Source organism: Polypterus senegalus, chromosome 13 (genome assembly GCF_016835505.1).
Source record: "Polypterus senegalus isolate Bchr_013 chromosome 13, ASM1683550v1, whole genome shotgun sequence".
Taxonomy (NCBI): Eukaryota; Metazoa; Chordata; class Cladistia; order Polypteriformes; family Polypteridae; genus Polypterus; species Polypterus senegalus.
In genome coordinates, this window is record NC_053166.1 from 68,055,702 (window position 1) to 68,069,862 (window position 14,161).

At 40.2% G+C, this 14,161-nt stretch overlaps 1 protein-coding gene across 2 annotated transcripts in view; it reads right to left on the bottom strand.

Moving 5' to 3' along the window:
* Nucleotides 1–763: 763 nt before the first annotated feature.
* LOC120543374 (renin binding protein) overlaps nucleotides 764–14,161 on the bottom strand; it is a 45,930-nt gene continuing 32,532 nt past the window's right edge. For both annotated transcript variants that reach the window (XM_039776415.1, XM_039776416.1), the window contains exons 6-11: nucleotides 11,967–12,191; nucleotides 11,645–11,726; nucleotides 9,277–9,452; nucleotides 9,046–9,177; nucleotides 8,873–8,960; nucleotides 764–3,727 (exon numbers count right to left, since the gene is read on the bottom strand). In XM_039776415.1, the coding sequence (XP_039632349.1) occupies nucleotides 3,648–3,727; nucleotides 8,873–8,960; nucleotides 9,046–9,177; nucleotides 9,277–9,452; nucleotides 11,645–11,726; nucleotides 11,967–12,191 (783 nt within the window). In that variant the 3' untranslated portion in view covers nucleotides 764–3,647. The remainder of the gene's footprint in view (nucleotides 3,728–8,872; nucleotides 8,961–9,045; nucleotides 9,178–9,276; nucleotides 9,453–11,644; nucleotides 11,727–11,966; nucleotides 12,192–14,161) is intronic.

Below are 14,161 nucleotides of genomic sequence, written 5' to 3' on the forward strand. Positions count from 1 at the left end.
AAGTGCTGTACTTCCTGAAAAATACACACTTTGGTAAATGGGGATAAAGAAACATACTACTAGCCCTGTGAGCAATACACCAAAATTACCCCAGAAGTCATCACCATCATGATGGACGGTATGGACACAAGTTCTCAAAAGTCAATGTGCGGTTTAGCACGACCGACCTCTGTGTTGCTAACATTTTGACAGCTTGTCCTCCATGAAATGTGGACTTCTTGTATGTGCACCATGAGATACTGCCCAGTAAGCTATTAGCTGCTTTAGTGATTTTCTGGCCCATTATAGAGATTTTGAATGAATGGCAAAATTAACATTTGGGGTATATACATAAATTGCTAAAAATGGCCGACTGAATAAAAGGCACAAAGCTAGTGCAGGTCACAATGTGTCATGTGCTGCATACTCCATCTTACCAGTGTCAATAAGGAAATCAAAACTCTGGTCTGTCTCCATGGAAGGCTGGTGTCAAGTCAATTTTATTTATAGAGCACATTTAAAACAAAAAAGGTTGATCCAAGTAAATAAATGAAGTGAGTAAGAAAGATGTGTGCAGTACATATGAAGAAGTCGACACGCTCTTAGCCGACCAGTTTACACCAAATGCATTCCTAAATGAACACTAATTTGAGGCAAAACCCCAGGCTGTCGAGTGAGGGTCTCCTTAGGCCCTTCCCACCCTTTTTTCAGTTGATTGTCGTGGGGCCACAGAATATCCCAGAAGCATCTGGTGGATAACATTACAAGTTTAAACAAAGCAAAGAACATTTCAGGAAAATTTTTATTAAATGAAACATCCATACAATTTCAGTCAAAATCATCATTTGAAATGTTTTTGGAAAAAACAGATTATTAAGTAAGTTAATCAGGCATACGCTAAACATAAATGTGCTGAAACTAAAAGGTCCATCATGGCCTCGGTATTGGTGTCGGCTCACAACAGCTGCCTGAAATACAACCAGGAGATACGGAGCCATTAAGACCGACTTGGAGCCTGAAAACCTCCCAGCATGCCTCAGGGCTGTCTGTGCAGAACCCGTCATGCTTTACAGTGACAGGTCAAAATTCGACAATTCCTGAAACGCTGAACACACAAGAAAAGTCAGGCGATGGACGGCCAATCTGAGCTCTACATGCCAGTCCTGGTGCTTTAAAATTAATCCTTTGCTTTTGGCTGGAGGTGGGCTAGTGCCCGGCCCCCCAGCTGACATTCTCTTGCAGCCCTCCTTCTCTCTCAGTGGCTACTGAAGCTTACAAGTCAACTTTTAGATTCAAGCAGACCTGACATCGTGAAATAAACAGAAGCTATGCAGACATGGTGAGGATTTAATTTTAAGTTTTGGGCTGTGGGAGTCTGTGTTGTAGAGTAATATTTCTATCCAGCATGTTGTTTTTACAAAAGTTTTAAAGTAAAAGTGAAAATAATGCATGTGTAACAATTCTCTTGAAACTAACAATCTCTTTAAATTGTATAACTGGTAAACCAAACCCGGGGGTGGCCGAGCGAATCGAGCAGGGGGTGGAGCCCCCTAGTTAAGGATTAGTAAAAGGATATTTTAAAAATCCTGCGGTGGGCTGGTGCCCTGCCCGGGGTTTGTTTCCTGCATTGTGCCCTGTTTTGGCTGGGATTGGCTCCAGCAGACCCCCCGTGACCCTGTAGTTAGGATATAGCGAGATGGATGATGGATGGATATTTTAAAAAAATCAGTGCGGCAACACAACAATGTGCTGAGAAAACGTACACTATAAACACAATCCTCATGTACCTCATTTTGAGGAATGTAGCACTTGCGGAGGGAGAGATGGGATTTTTTTTCTTATACTCTATTCTTCAGGGTAGCTTCATCTTCCCACTCTCCCTTTCATCCACAAATTTTCTATTTAAACTTACATCAAGATCGTCTAAACAATATGCTTTTTAATCTCAGATTCTTGTGTTGCATGTCTCATATAAATTATGCAAGCGTTGTGTGCTTTTTGCATATCTCTCGCTCTCTCTCATGTATACAAGGGTGGGAAAGTGAAATTACACACAGTATGCTGAAAGGAAATTTTGTAGGAACCAGTCACCAATATATACAAAGTGTAGGCAGAAGGTTTTGAATGGAGTTTGGGGACACGTTGCTGTTGATTATGATTTTTCTTTCCTTTTATTATTGCAAGTTGACCGTGTCTTCTTTTCTGTCCTGACTTTAAATTACGCAGTGCTTATCGAGAGTAGAAAAATCAGAACAAACTACAGCATTACTCTGTCCTAATAACAATAATAATAATTTTGGTTAAGAGTCAGCTGAATGTGTAGCCTCCCTGATCAGAAGGCTATAGGAATTGTTAAAATGTACTGTATATGCTAAGAGCTGTCAAGCAATCATCAAGTCGCTTACTTCCATTCTTAATTTAGAGGCTACAAAAGTGAGGGTGAAGCAAAGCAGAAGCTGTAGAAGTCATGTCAAAATGGCTTCTCCTAAATTGGTTACATAGCATTGGCATCATGTTCTTGCTTCTTCTGAATTCTATGGCTTATTAGTGTTCTAATTCAGCCACATCAGGCGTTTCTAATACTGCTGGTTGTGGTGTAGAGCTGTTCACGATTTCTTAGCCTTTCACTTTTACCTTTCCAAATATTTGATTAATTCTGATTTTGTTTAGGTGTAAATAGTTCTAAGTTAACAGGTTGGCTCCTGGTTTCCCTTTCACCTTCATTGTTAATTGGGAGCTGGTTAAGGAAAAATGACTCAATTCAAAAATGGAGTGTGATTAGCTACAGAACACGTTCGCTACTTTATAAACATGCAGCTTCTACAGGCCATCATTTCAGAGTTTTACTGCTACCAGTTTGTATTTTGGAGATCCGGTTTAGATATGGAGGTGTCAGGATGGAGGAGAAAAGGACGACCAAAGAGAAAATCGATTAGCTGTGTGAAGAGGGATCTAAGGGAGGAAGGAGTGTCAGACAAGGAAACGTAAAACAGGTGAGAATGGAGGAGTGAAAATGGGAAAAGCTTTAGAGGAGGAAGATCTACTGGTTTAAAATGTGCAAGGACAACATCATACATTACTGTTTTTTCTCCCCAGCTGTGGAAGTAGTAGATGAAACTGTCATGGCTTGCAAGCTTAGGGTAGTTCATACACAACCGTGCTTTCCCCTCGCTCAGCACCTTATGATATGCTTTGCCCAAGACTTGTCACTTATCTAACATCTCCATGTACGCAGGCAGCAGTTTAAGGAAGCAAAGAAGGGTGCACACAAGTCCTGACACAATTTGGGAGAAGGGGAGCTACAAGAACAAATGGGCCAATCCCACTGTTAAAACAGACCCGTCAATAGCAACTGTTGCAAACTGTTAAGTGCAGAATCACTGAAGCTGCTGGAGTTGGACTGGTTGCCCTTACATTTGGCACAAATCCTGATGCTTCTTTTGCTTTCTCCTTTTACATGAGTTTTGGTTGTTGGTGTTATAATCATATGCTTCACAGATTGATACTAATTAGAAACTATTACATCAGGGATATATGATCCAATCTCCCTTTAAGGCTGCTTCCTTACCCATCATGAGGGCATTTTTGTTATGTTTTATTTTTTTGATCATCACCACTACTGATTTTCACAGATTTCAGCCATCTTTCTGTAGGCAGCTCCAGGTGACTCACAGAGGAGGGGACTTTCCAAGCAAGTCATCCAGCAACTTCTCACACATGTATAGGCAGCGAGGCACATGGAAGCATCCTGGAAAAAAATCAACAAAGTATTTCATTTACTCTTCAAAGTACTTCAGTCGTTTTCTGTGTAATTCTAAATGTACTACATGTGCACTGGGAGCGGCAGCCTATCCAAGCAAGGCAGGCACAGTTTCTGCAAGGGGTGCCAGCCTATCACTGGGCACTGTCACACTCACAGCTGGCCCGATGAGATGTGCTTACCTGCGCACAGAACTGTTTTTAAATCCCATACCTGTTTGCACAGCAGCCTGGACTCCTATCCATCCTTGTTCTTTCCTCCCCCCAATTATTGCACTATAAAACTTTGCCCCAGCTCAGTCAGTCTAGTTCCTTCAAATCTCAATTTTAAATCCACCCAACAAAAAAAAATCTCTTCCAAAACTCTGACTTGTTTTTTTTATTTTATTGTCCTCTGCACATTTGCCAACTGCTTTTTCTCATTATGCTTTAACTATCTGTGTAAGCCCGCGGTGTAAAAAGCACGAGGTCCTAGAAACTATTGAAATGGTCAAAAAAAAAAAAAAAATTGAAATGTAATTAAAAGGAACTACTCGGGGGATCTCTCTCCTAGGAGGATTCGACTTGCCGATTGTGCTCGCATTTCTTGTGCATCAGCAGCAGGAGGAAAAATAAAAGGGATACCCGTTTTGCCAATGTTAGCGGCTAAGCAACTTGGGCGTTTTTCCTGAGGTTTCGTTTTGCTGACGTGCTCGCCTTGCTTGTGTTATTAGCCGCTAAGCGAGGGTCTTTCTCTTCGGAGGTTTCGTTTTACCGATGTGCTTGCATCACTTGTGTATTAGCGGCGGAAGGAAAAGTAAAAGGGATACCTGTTTTGCCGATGTTAGCTGCTAAGCGAATTTATCTTTCTTCGGAGGTTTCGTTTTGCTGACGTGCTCGTCTCGCTTGCGTTAGTAGCGCTGCTTCCATGACTCCACCTCTTACTTCCGGTCCAGACAGACAGACACACTTTCACGCTTAGTCTTTATATACAAGACTAATCTGGTCCTCAGAAATTAAATTAAAAAAAAAAAGCACTAAAGTTGAATTTTTAAAACCTAAACATGATAAAATTTTGCAATGGAACGGTTTTGATAATATACAAAGCATCAGTATTTCTTGCTGAACAATGAAGGCCATCTGTTGACTGGCATTTATCCCATGGTGCTCATTTCTGTCTGCACGAGAATGAAAAGGTCCTGTGCCTGAACCGTATCATATCGTATGCTGCCTTGATTTAAACCTTTAAATCAAACTAACTGCACGTCTTTTCGTGTGTACATCAATAATAATAATTTTTTTCCCTTTTTCACTTCCTAAAATAAAAGCAGCAGCAGGTGCAAAGCTGCTGAACCAGAGACATACTAATGGTTTATTGACACTCCCTGTTTCTCAGCTACTTGTTCAAACACCTGAAAGAATGTCTGGTGATGGTGATTCTGTTCACTGTAAGGAAGGATACAGGCTGGTGGAGACCCCAGTACTGCTAGTAAAACGCAACTGGCATCAACAGCTCAGGGTAAAAAACCTGAACCACTCTCACTGGAGTGCCCTTCAAAAGAAAACCATCTCCTCAGTGTGTATGCGGCTGAGGCACCTTACACATGAACATGGAGGGATGTATTTTTTGGAAGGATTGAAGTCCTTGTGATGTGCGTTTGTGTGAATGAATGCAGCTGTAGACATGGGCAAATCAAGCACAATGAATGTAAACCGAGCAGACACAGACATTTGATAATATAAATAGATGAATGCACACTTCATCTCCAGCTATGTAGCTGCTTCTACTACCAAGATCCAAACACAATAAGCTTGGCCAAAATATGGTTAGTCCCGGTCATGGGAGCAATGCTAGGTCCTACTGATCAACACCAGTAGTGAGGGAAGCTGTCAAGTTAATGAAAGAGGGCCACCATAGCAGAAGAGGCTCCACATTTGACTGAGAAGTATAATCAGGACAAGGAGCAGCAGCAAAGCCTCAACTAGGGACATCAAGGAGAAGTGAAAGGAGCACTTTGACATAATTAGGATCCCACTAAATACACTGACAAACATGATAATAAGGGAAGAGGACCACTATGTCTGCAGATGAACAGTCACAGTTAAGGAGACAGGTAGAAAGGAAGTCTCTCAGGAGGTGGACTAGATAAAACCAACTAGAAATAAGAGAGAGAGTAGGCCAAAGATATACGGGAAAGAATGGCATCTTGGATCTCACTATGAAGAGCTGGAAACTCTTATAGAGGGAGAATTGGTCAGTCCAGCTCAGCAAGGGGACGGACAAAGAAGTGAAAATAAAGACCTGAATCAGAGGTTTATGATCTAGAGTAGGATAAAGAAACGGTTTGCTGTGGGGTGAAGCAATGGAGGCTGGAGTGATGGAGGAAAACAGTCTTACCAAAGGGAAGGAAATCTCCAACTGAATAATTAAAAAAAAAAACAAAAAAAAAACAATTTACTGCTTTTGAGAACCTCACTACTTTTCTTTAACATCACATCAGGACAAACTGACAAGGAAAAAAAAGTGTGAGAAAGTGAGTGTTATAAGAAACCTGTTTGTATATTTAATTTTTCAGGAAACTTCACATTCAATTTCAAACACAAGTTTAACCAGCAAATCTCATGGATTTTTTACCATAAATATGCTGTACCCCACACAGTCCCCTCATCTCTCCTTCCATCTGGTAAGTAGCATAGGCCTATGATGATTATGGCCACCAGATTTTTTAACAGTGCTATCTGATAAGATGTTAAATGCATGAACTTAACATCTGAAGCTATCCTAAGTCTTCTGCATTCATTTCATAAAAGTATATGGTGTACTTCTTACAATCATTGTTGAACCCTAAATCCAAAGAGGACTGTTTCATTTATGTTAGGTAGAATGCCCAGAGGGGACAGGGCGGTCTCATGGTCTGGAATCCCTACAGATTTTATTTTTTTCTCCAGCCGTCTGGAGTTTTGTTTTTGTTTTTTCTGTCCACCCTGGCCATCAGACCTTACACTTATTCTACTGTATGTTAATTAATGTTGACTTATTTTATTTTTCTTACTGTGTCTTTTATTTTTCTATTCTTCACTATATAAAGCACTTTGAGCTACTTTTTGTATGAAAATGTGCTATATAAATAAATGTTGTTGTTGATTAGTACCGTGGTAAATGGTATGTTGTTAGCATTGATATTTTTACTCATATGACTTCCACCAGACCAAATCACATGAAACTGGTGTTATACCCTGTAACTGACCAAATAGAAAAGTTAATGTACTAAGCTTTAAGTTGATATTGGGGAGCAATACTTACACAAGGGTCACATTCTTTGGATGTGGGAAGGGTTCAAGGATTCAGGTATTTCTCATTTACCTCTTTTCAGGATTTACTTTAAATGGTTTAATAGCATTTGATGCATTTTTCACAATTTATGACGATAATGAATCCGGCTGTGTATACCCAAGCCTCTTCCATCTCCAATTCTTTGTCAGTTTGGCCATATTGTTATTTTACTCTCCTTAGCCTTTTTATCTTTAGGCGATTTTAAATGCTATTTATATAGTTACACATCAGTGATTAATTCGGTTAACAAGGCGCGCAGGTGGTGTCCTTTCGAGGGGAACATTGTGTTTTCCTCAAGATTGCTTACACTAATGTAACACAGATCCACCCCAGAGGTAAAGGAAGTGAGAACTACTAGGTTGTTATGAAGGCCAAGCTGACAGGTCTGACAGCTTATCAAGTATAACAGCTGAAATGAAGGAGTGGGTGGCAAACAGTTTTAGTATAAGAAAATATATGAGGAGTATTTCCCCATAAGCAAGTCTTCAGATACTTTGTCCAGAGCATTTTTATTTGAAGTTAATCATCCAGTTCACATTTCACTACACTTCTCAAACCTTATTTTAAAGAGACTCTTCAGTCACAGAAGATTCCTCACCTCCATAGTTTCCCTGTTCTGATCCAATCCACCAAAAAAAAAAAAAAACTAATTTAGGACAGTCTCTGATGCTCATATAAAGCAAATTGAGAGCAAGTGAGGAAATTAGAAAATGTGTGACGAAAAAACAAAAAATGATTTCATCTATGTGTTTCACTCCACTTTCACGCCACTCTTTCTGGTAAGGGAATATGGTAACAATATACAAGATGGATGCTATCCCTAGTGAATTCTTTGAACACTTACCAGAGAATTCTCAGATGTTCTTAAATCGAGAGACAGAATTCTTATAGCATGTCCCAAGTCTGCCACAGTTCTTTTCATAGTGAACTGTCCTTTTTACACCACTGCACATGGGTGGCACCCAAGTAAATTCTACCTACATGCCCATACCACACCAAACGGCCGCTCCTGTCATGGAGAAACAGAAGTTCAACTCCAAGGTATTCCTGTATTTAGGACATCATCAACCTACTAATGGAGTAAGAGGCCAACAGCACTGTACAGATACTTTATTTTGGTTTCTTGTACTTGTGATCTTAACTCTTTTGGTCACCATCCAGAGATGACGCCCATAGGTTAGGTTGGGGCTGCAGACTGACTGATAAATCAAACGCTTCATCCATACATTTTGCTTCTACATCATCATCACAGTTTGGTAGAACATCTGCAAAACTGTTTCCACTGCACAAAGTCATTGATTAATCTCATGACCACCTCTTCCCTCAATTGCAAGAGAGTCCCGAAGCTACATGAAGTTATCCACTTATCAGGCAAACCACTCCTTCTCAAAAGAGAACCCTGACATTAGATATGGAGATGATAATCATATCACATTCTGGTGCAAACCATAGTCTGAAGGGGCTAAGAGGACAACATCATCTGCAAACAGCAATGATGGAGCCCTTATATTCCTAAAAGCCTTAGCCGCAATTTCACTTTCCATCCATGAAAATTATGCACAGGAGAGGAGACAAGATGAACCCCTGGTGGAGTCCAACACCCACAATGAACGGTCTGAAATGAAGGCACAAAAATAGGGACCAAATAACACACAAAAGCAGCCAAAGAATCCTGTACTCCTGTAATTCATTTACTCCTAATAATCACCAATACTGAAAATTCTAAATTGTATGCCGATATTAACCATGTTTTTCCATTTTATACTCTCCATTTTAAAAGTACCCCTTACATCCCATCAGAATGTTAGTTTTTCAACTCACCCTTAAAAGGTCCACCTTTAATGTCGAGTGCCACTAGACCTTCTTGATTCAGATATCCAAACCATTCCCCATGTACTGCGTCTGGAAACTGCAGCAGAAAAGTCACAATAGTTCACAGTTCTTTCTCTTTGTTTAGCATGAGATTAAATGTTAATTAGAATGGAAGAACACACGTGTGAGAAGGTGTACTGGAAGATCTGAGTGAATTTCTCCAGCAGATTAGGGTCCTTGGTCTCACAATACCCCATGAGGAATGCAATTAGAGCTTCACAATGTGGCCACCACAACTTCATATTCCACTCAAGCTAAGACAGAAAGTATCACAGTGAATACAGAAAATAAAAAAATATATATATTTCCTATCAAATAGAGACTAGTACCCTGTATTGAATGTCAAAACACACCTGCGTGGGACAGTGGCCTTCAACATCAAGGAAATAAAAGAGTCCACCATGCTGCTGATCCCAACCAGATGCCAATGGCAACAGCATGAACTTCTCAATTGCCAACTTCTTTAGCTTCTCATCTTGGTGGCGGGTGGCATACTGCAAAAGGAACCAGCCTGCCTCCAAAGCATGGCCTGAAAGGAGAAATAAAAACTAAAAAGTTAATAAACTGCCATCCACCCACTACTCTCTATTAAACATGCTTCTGGCTGAGCTTTTGGGGATTTAGTTCTGGACTAGTCAGATGGATAAAAAGAGTAAAATGTATCTATACTGCCCATCGCAATTTGAAGAAATGAGAGGTACAAAGCAAAAGTCTTTTTTTTTTTTTTTGTCTATAACATTATTGTTCTTTCCCAGGCTGGAATGGGTTTGTACCTCTGCAGTACCTGAACTGTCCAGATCTATACCTTTTCTGAAAAATAACATCTTAATCTGATGAATTAGTGAACAACTGCATAAGTTTGAATTTGCAAAATTAAGTGATAGAGATAGATATAGAGACAGACAGGCAGACAGAGATAGAGACAGACAGACAACGTGTAGAAAGTTTAGCTATCAAACAAAGCTAGGAAGACAAAAGGAATGAAAGAAAGGGATAGGTGTGAAAAGCAGTCATTAGAAGGGAAAGATTAAAAGGTTAGCTGGTCATGTAGTGTGTGACCCAAATTTGAGAATGAACTTAGATTCTTCTGTTTTTGTTTGAAGTACTTTTGAAGCCCAGTGAGAGAATACAAAGAGAGATCAATGTGGCTATTAAGATCAAGGCATGGGAAATACTCCAGAATAGGCTTTGAAATGTCTTTGATCTTAATAGCTTCAGTAGGCATAAAATAATAAGCACAAAAAGATCTTTATTTTTATAAAAAGCAAATCTTCTCCGGAGGATTATTTCTCTTTTTAGAACATTCACTTTTTACTATTAGCTGCAGTATTAATTAAATCAACAGAGAAAATACAGAGTGGAGAACTGGTCTCCTGTCCACCTCTGACCAGCATGCAAGTCTCAGATGTGATGTTCAGACTAGAAACAACCCATCTAATCTAAATGTTTCCATTACTAAGACAAACTGGGTTTAGATTAAAAATAAAACCTATGTGGTGTGTCATGTATAATTTGCAGGGGGTATTCTTAGCCATTGTGCTAATCAGAGGGTCCACTTAGTGCTCCAGTGTTGTGTGAACATTGACATTTACTCTGGTAATATTTAATGGCTAGTAGCGGAGAATACTATAACTTAGTCTATGTATACGAGTAGCTGAACCACATTATAAAGCTACGCCACCATGTACTTTTGACCAGCATCATGGAGAAGGGCCGCTATTCGGGACACATACTTAGACTCTGTGTGAGCAATGCTAAAATGGCTATTTCTTAATGTGAACGAAGGTAATCGAGTGTTGTGAATTAATTTGGCACTATACCATAGACTGTCGCGGTTTTATTAAACTAGACTAAAATAAAACAAAAACACAATAAAACTTACCTTTGTCTAAATACGTGGCTGAGCATAGGAGTATTAATCACTGAGATGGAAGGACTGAGTCCAACACTCTATTACAGTTCAGCTCAATAACAGGACTTATTTACTAGACAATGACAAACAGTAAAAGGGTTCCAAAGGCTTAACAAGAACGATTAAAACATAACATGTTTGACAAACAAGAGGAGACCATTCAGTACATCAAGCTCATTTGCTTAGCGAATAGCCACGATTCCCAGCATCCTTTTAATTTAAAACACCTCTGAAACAACAAATGGGAACTGAGGACAAGATACCAACAGACTCATGCTGTTCCCTTGCACCATGAACACGATCTGCATTACCAGTTCAGCCACTCTCTGCTTTCCATGGTCATAATCCTCAGTATAAGTGAGGCCATGCCGGGCACAAACGCTTATGTGGGCTCCTATTTATTACTTTCATAGGAAAGTCTTGACCTCCATTCTCAAATCCTTCCAATCCTCGACCAAAGATACACCCCAGCCCCAACTCCTGCTGGACTGGCTGCTGCCACTGAAGTGTCTAATCCCACCCATCCTATCTTACAGGCAGACTCCACTTTATGCCATTTCTTTGATGGGCAGTATGCCAATCACTACATTATTTTGTCAAAATGTAATGTGTGTTAAGCAATTGGTAACAATTGTTACAATTACAGACTTCCTAACCTTTTGATTTTAAGGATTATAGGGGCTCCAAAATGTTTATTAGGGGCCCCAGGCTTAACTGGACTCTTAGCTCAAAACAGCCTATAAAGCCAAGGCCATCAACCTCTTGAACTGCAAATCAGCACACTGCATGTTTAGGTAATAACCACACACCTGGATTCTGATGTCTGCCCAGACAGCCTGGCAGCTCTTGTCCATCTGTAGAAACACATTCCAGGATAGCATTTCCATCTCTCTAGGAAAAAAAAAATAAAAATAAAAAGCACTGTATATGCCAATTTAGTTTTTATTATAAAATGACATACTGATTAGCTAACTAGCCAGGGCTTTGTGAGAGCTGTTTCGCTCCAGCAATAAATCACAATCTATTAAATTAGTAAAGTGACTGCATCAACCAGGCCTAGTCAGTAACAGCAAATTGCACATCCACTGCTCAGTTAACAAACCACGCACTCCTGCACTTGCTATTCAATACCTGAACGTGCTGCAGGATCTGCTGAATGCACCAGTGGCCTAGCTCATTGTACTTTTTTGCCATTTCAGGTCGATCTTCCACGAGCTGTTCTACCAAGCACAAGAGCATCATAGGGACAGCCATTGAATTAGTGGGTCCTGCTCCTGGTAGTTCCGGTCGCCCTAAACCAGAAGAGTCAACTTGAGTCCAGTGTACAATCTGATCCATTACACGCACTGCTTCATCCTAGAAAAGAGAGAAATACCAGTTATATTATTTTTCTAAAAAGGGTCTTTGCTGTGACATGTGCGGAGTTCACTGAAATTCTTACTTGTATGTGTTAATGAACATGCAACATGTTGCACTCACTGGTTCCATGATTAGTGAGAATAACTACATTACCTCAAAATGTCTGTCCTCCTATTATTTAGTAAGTTGTAAAAGGTCTGAACAAAACAAAACGTACAGAGACACAGATAAAAAGGCCCCCATAAGTCATTTTAGACTGTTATGATTAATCAAATACACTTTAATAGCTTTAGAAGACAGTAAGCACTACTTACTCAGTATGCAATGAGCAGCAAGTTGGCAAAATGCTCAACTACTGCCTTATAGTAAAATGGAAGAAGCACGGTATGTCTAAATTACCGTAGAACAAATTAAGAGAGCGCCGATTTAATCTAGTTTACCTTTCCCATGCACCAAGGGTTTCAAAATATTAATTCAAGACATAAAAATCTTTAAAGTACTACCACCAACTACACTACTTCATAACTTTCCCATATGTCTTTGTGCGCAGTTTTCTGTAAGAAGAATTAATTCTTCGCCCTTAGGTGAAATTTAACCTTAGCCAGCTGTCATTTATGCCCCCATCTTTATTTTACAGTAACATCTTGTACAAGCCAAACTGATACAATTAAAAAATATTTAATTCTTCACTTTTTTTATTTTCAGAACCCTTTTATTTTAATACAGCGCCTTGCATTCAATAACTTATCCCAGTAGTTCTGAGCAGTACGCTGGAACCATATGTGAACACACTCACCCCTTAATTGAAGAAGATAAATCTTTTCATTTTAAATTAACCAACCTTTCATCGTAGTTTATTCCCACCATCTTCATTTTTTTTTTTCTAGAGTTGGTATATATGGTAAGGAGGTCAAAGCTATTTTCAGAGACGGCTGGGGAGGCGACCTGGCTGGGACGTCCAAGAGGACCGGAAGAGGGTTTGCGCCTTCCCCAGACCATGTGGGGGCAACTGCCCTGGTTGCTTTGGGTATCACGGGTGGGGAGCTTGGAAGCTCAATCCTGTAAGGGCCCGTGGTCGCCGCCAGGGAGCGCCCTGCTGCCTTCGGAGCCCTGGACCTCAGCACTCCCGCCACACCTGTAAGTGTGTTGGTAAGCACCTGGAGCTCGTCCGGGTGTGGATATAAGGGGCCGCCTCCCTCCATTCGATGGCTGAAGTCAAGTGGAAGAGGACAGAGCTTGGAGGAGAGGAGTGGAGGCGGACCAGAGAAGAGAAAGGCATTGTGAGAAGGCCTGGACTTAAAGGGGTGATTGGTGCTGCTTCACTGGGTTGTACTCACTTTCTCGTGTATATATAGTGTAAATAAATGTGTGTGTGGTGAAACCATCATGTCTTCATGTCTGTGTCCGGGCTGTACCCCACACTATACACAGTATTCCACATATAGCATCACAAGTACGTTGTGCATCTTAGACACAGCCACTCATCAATTTCTCGCTCAATAATTACTTATATAGTGCCTGTCATATCTATGAGTCTATCCATCTTTCTCACGGAGTGGTTGCATGAATGTTAGACATGCAAGTAAGAATTTCACCATTAACAATTAGTCAACTGATTAGTCTTTTTAATTAATTCTATACACCATCCTATTTCTGAGAACAGTGATAAGCCAATTTCATAATGTGTGCTTTCAAGCTCCATAACCATAATTATGTTTAATAGTTTTAAGTCATTTATATGTATATTCACTGGACACTATTAGGTACACCAGCTTGTTATTGCAAAATAGCCTCCTCCAAACAACCAATCAGGCGATAACATTTAACATATACAATGGTGAAATGGTCAGGAGGTTTAGTTTATGTCTGAACAAACATTAGAACGGGCTTCAAATTGACATGGACAGTGATGTACTCACTGGTGCCAGACATAGGGGTTACTGCATCTCAGAAACAGCTGCCCTCCA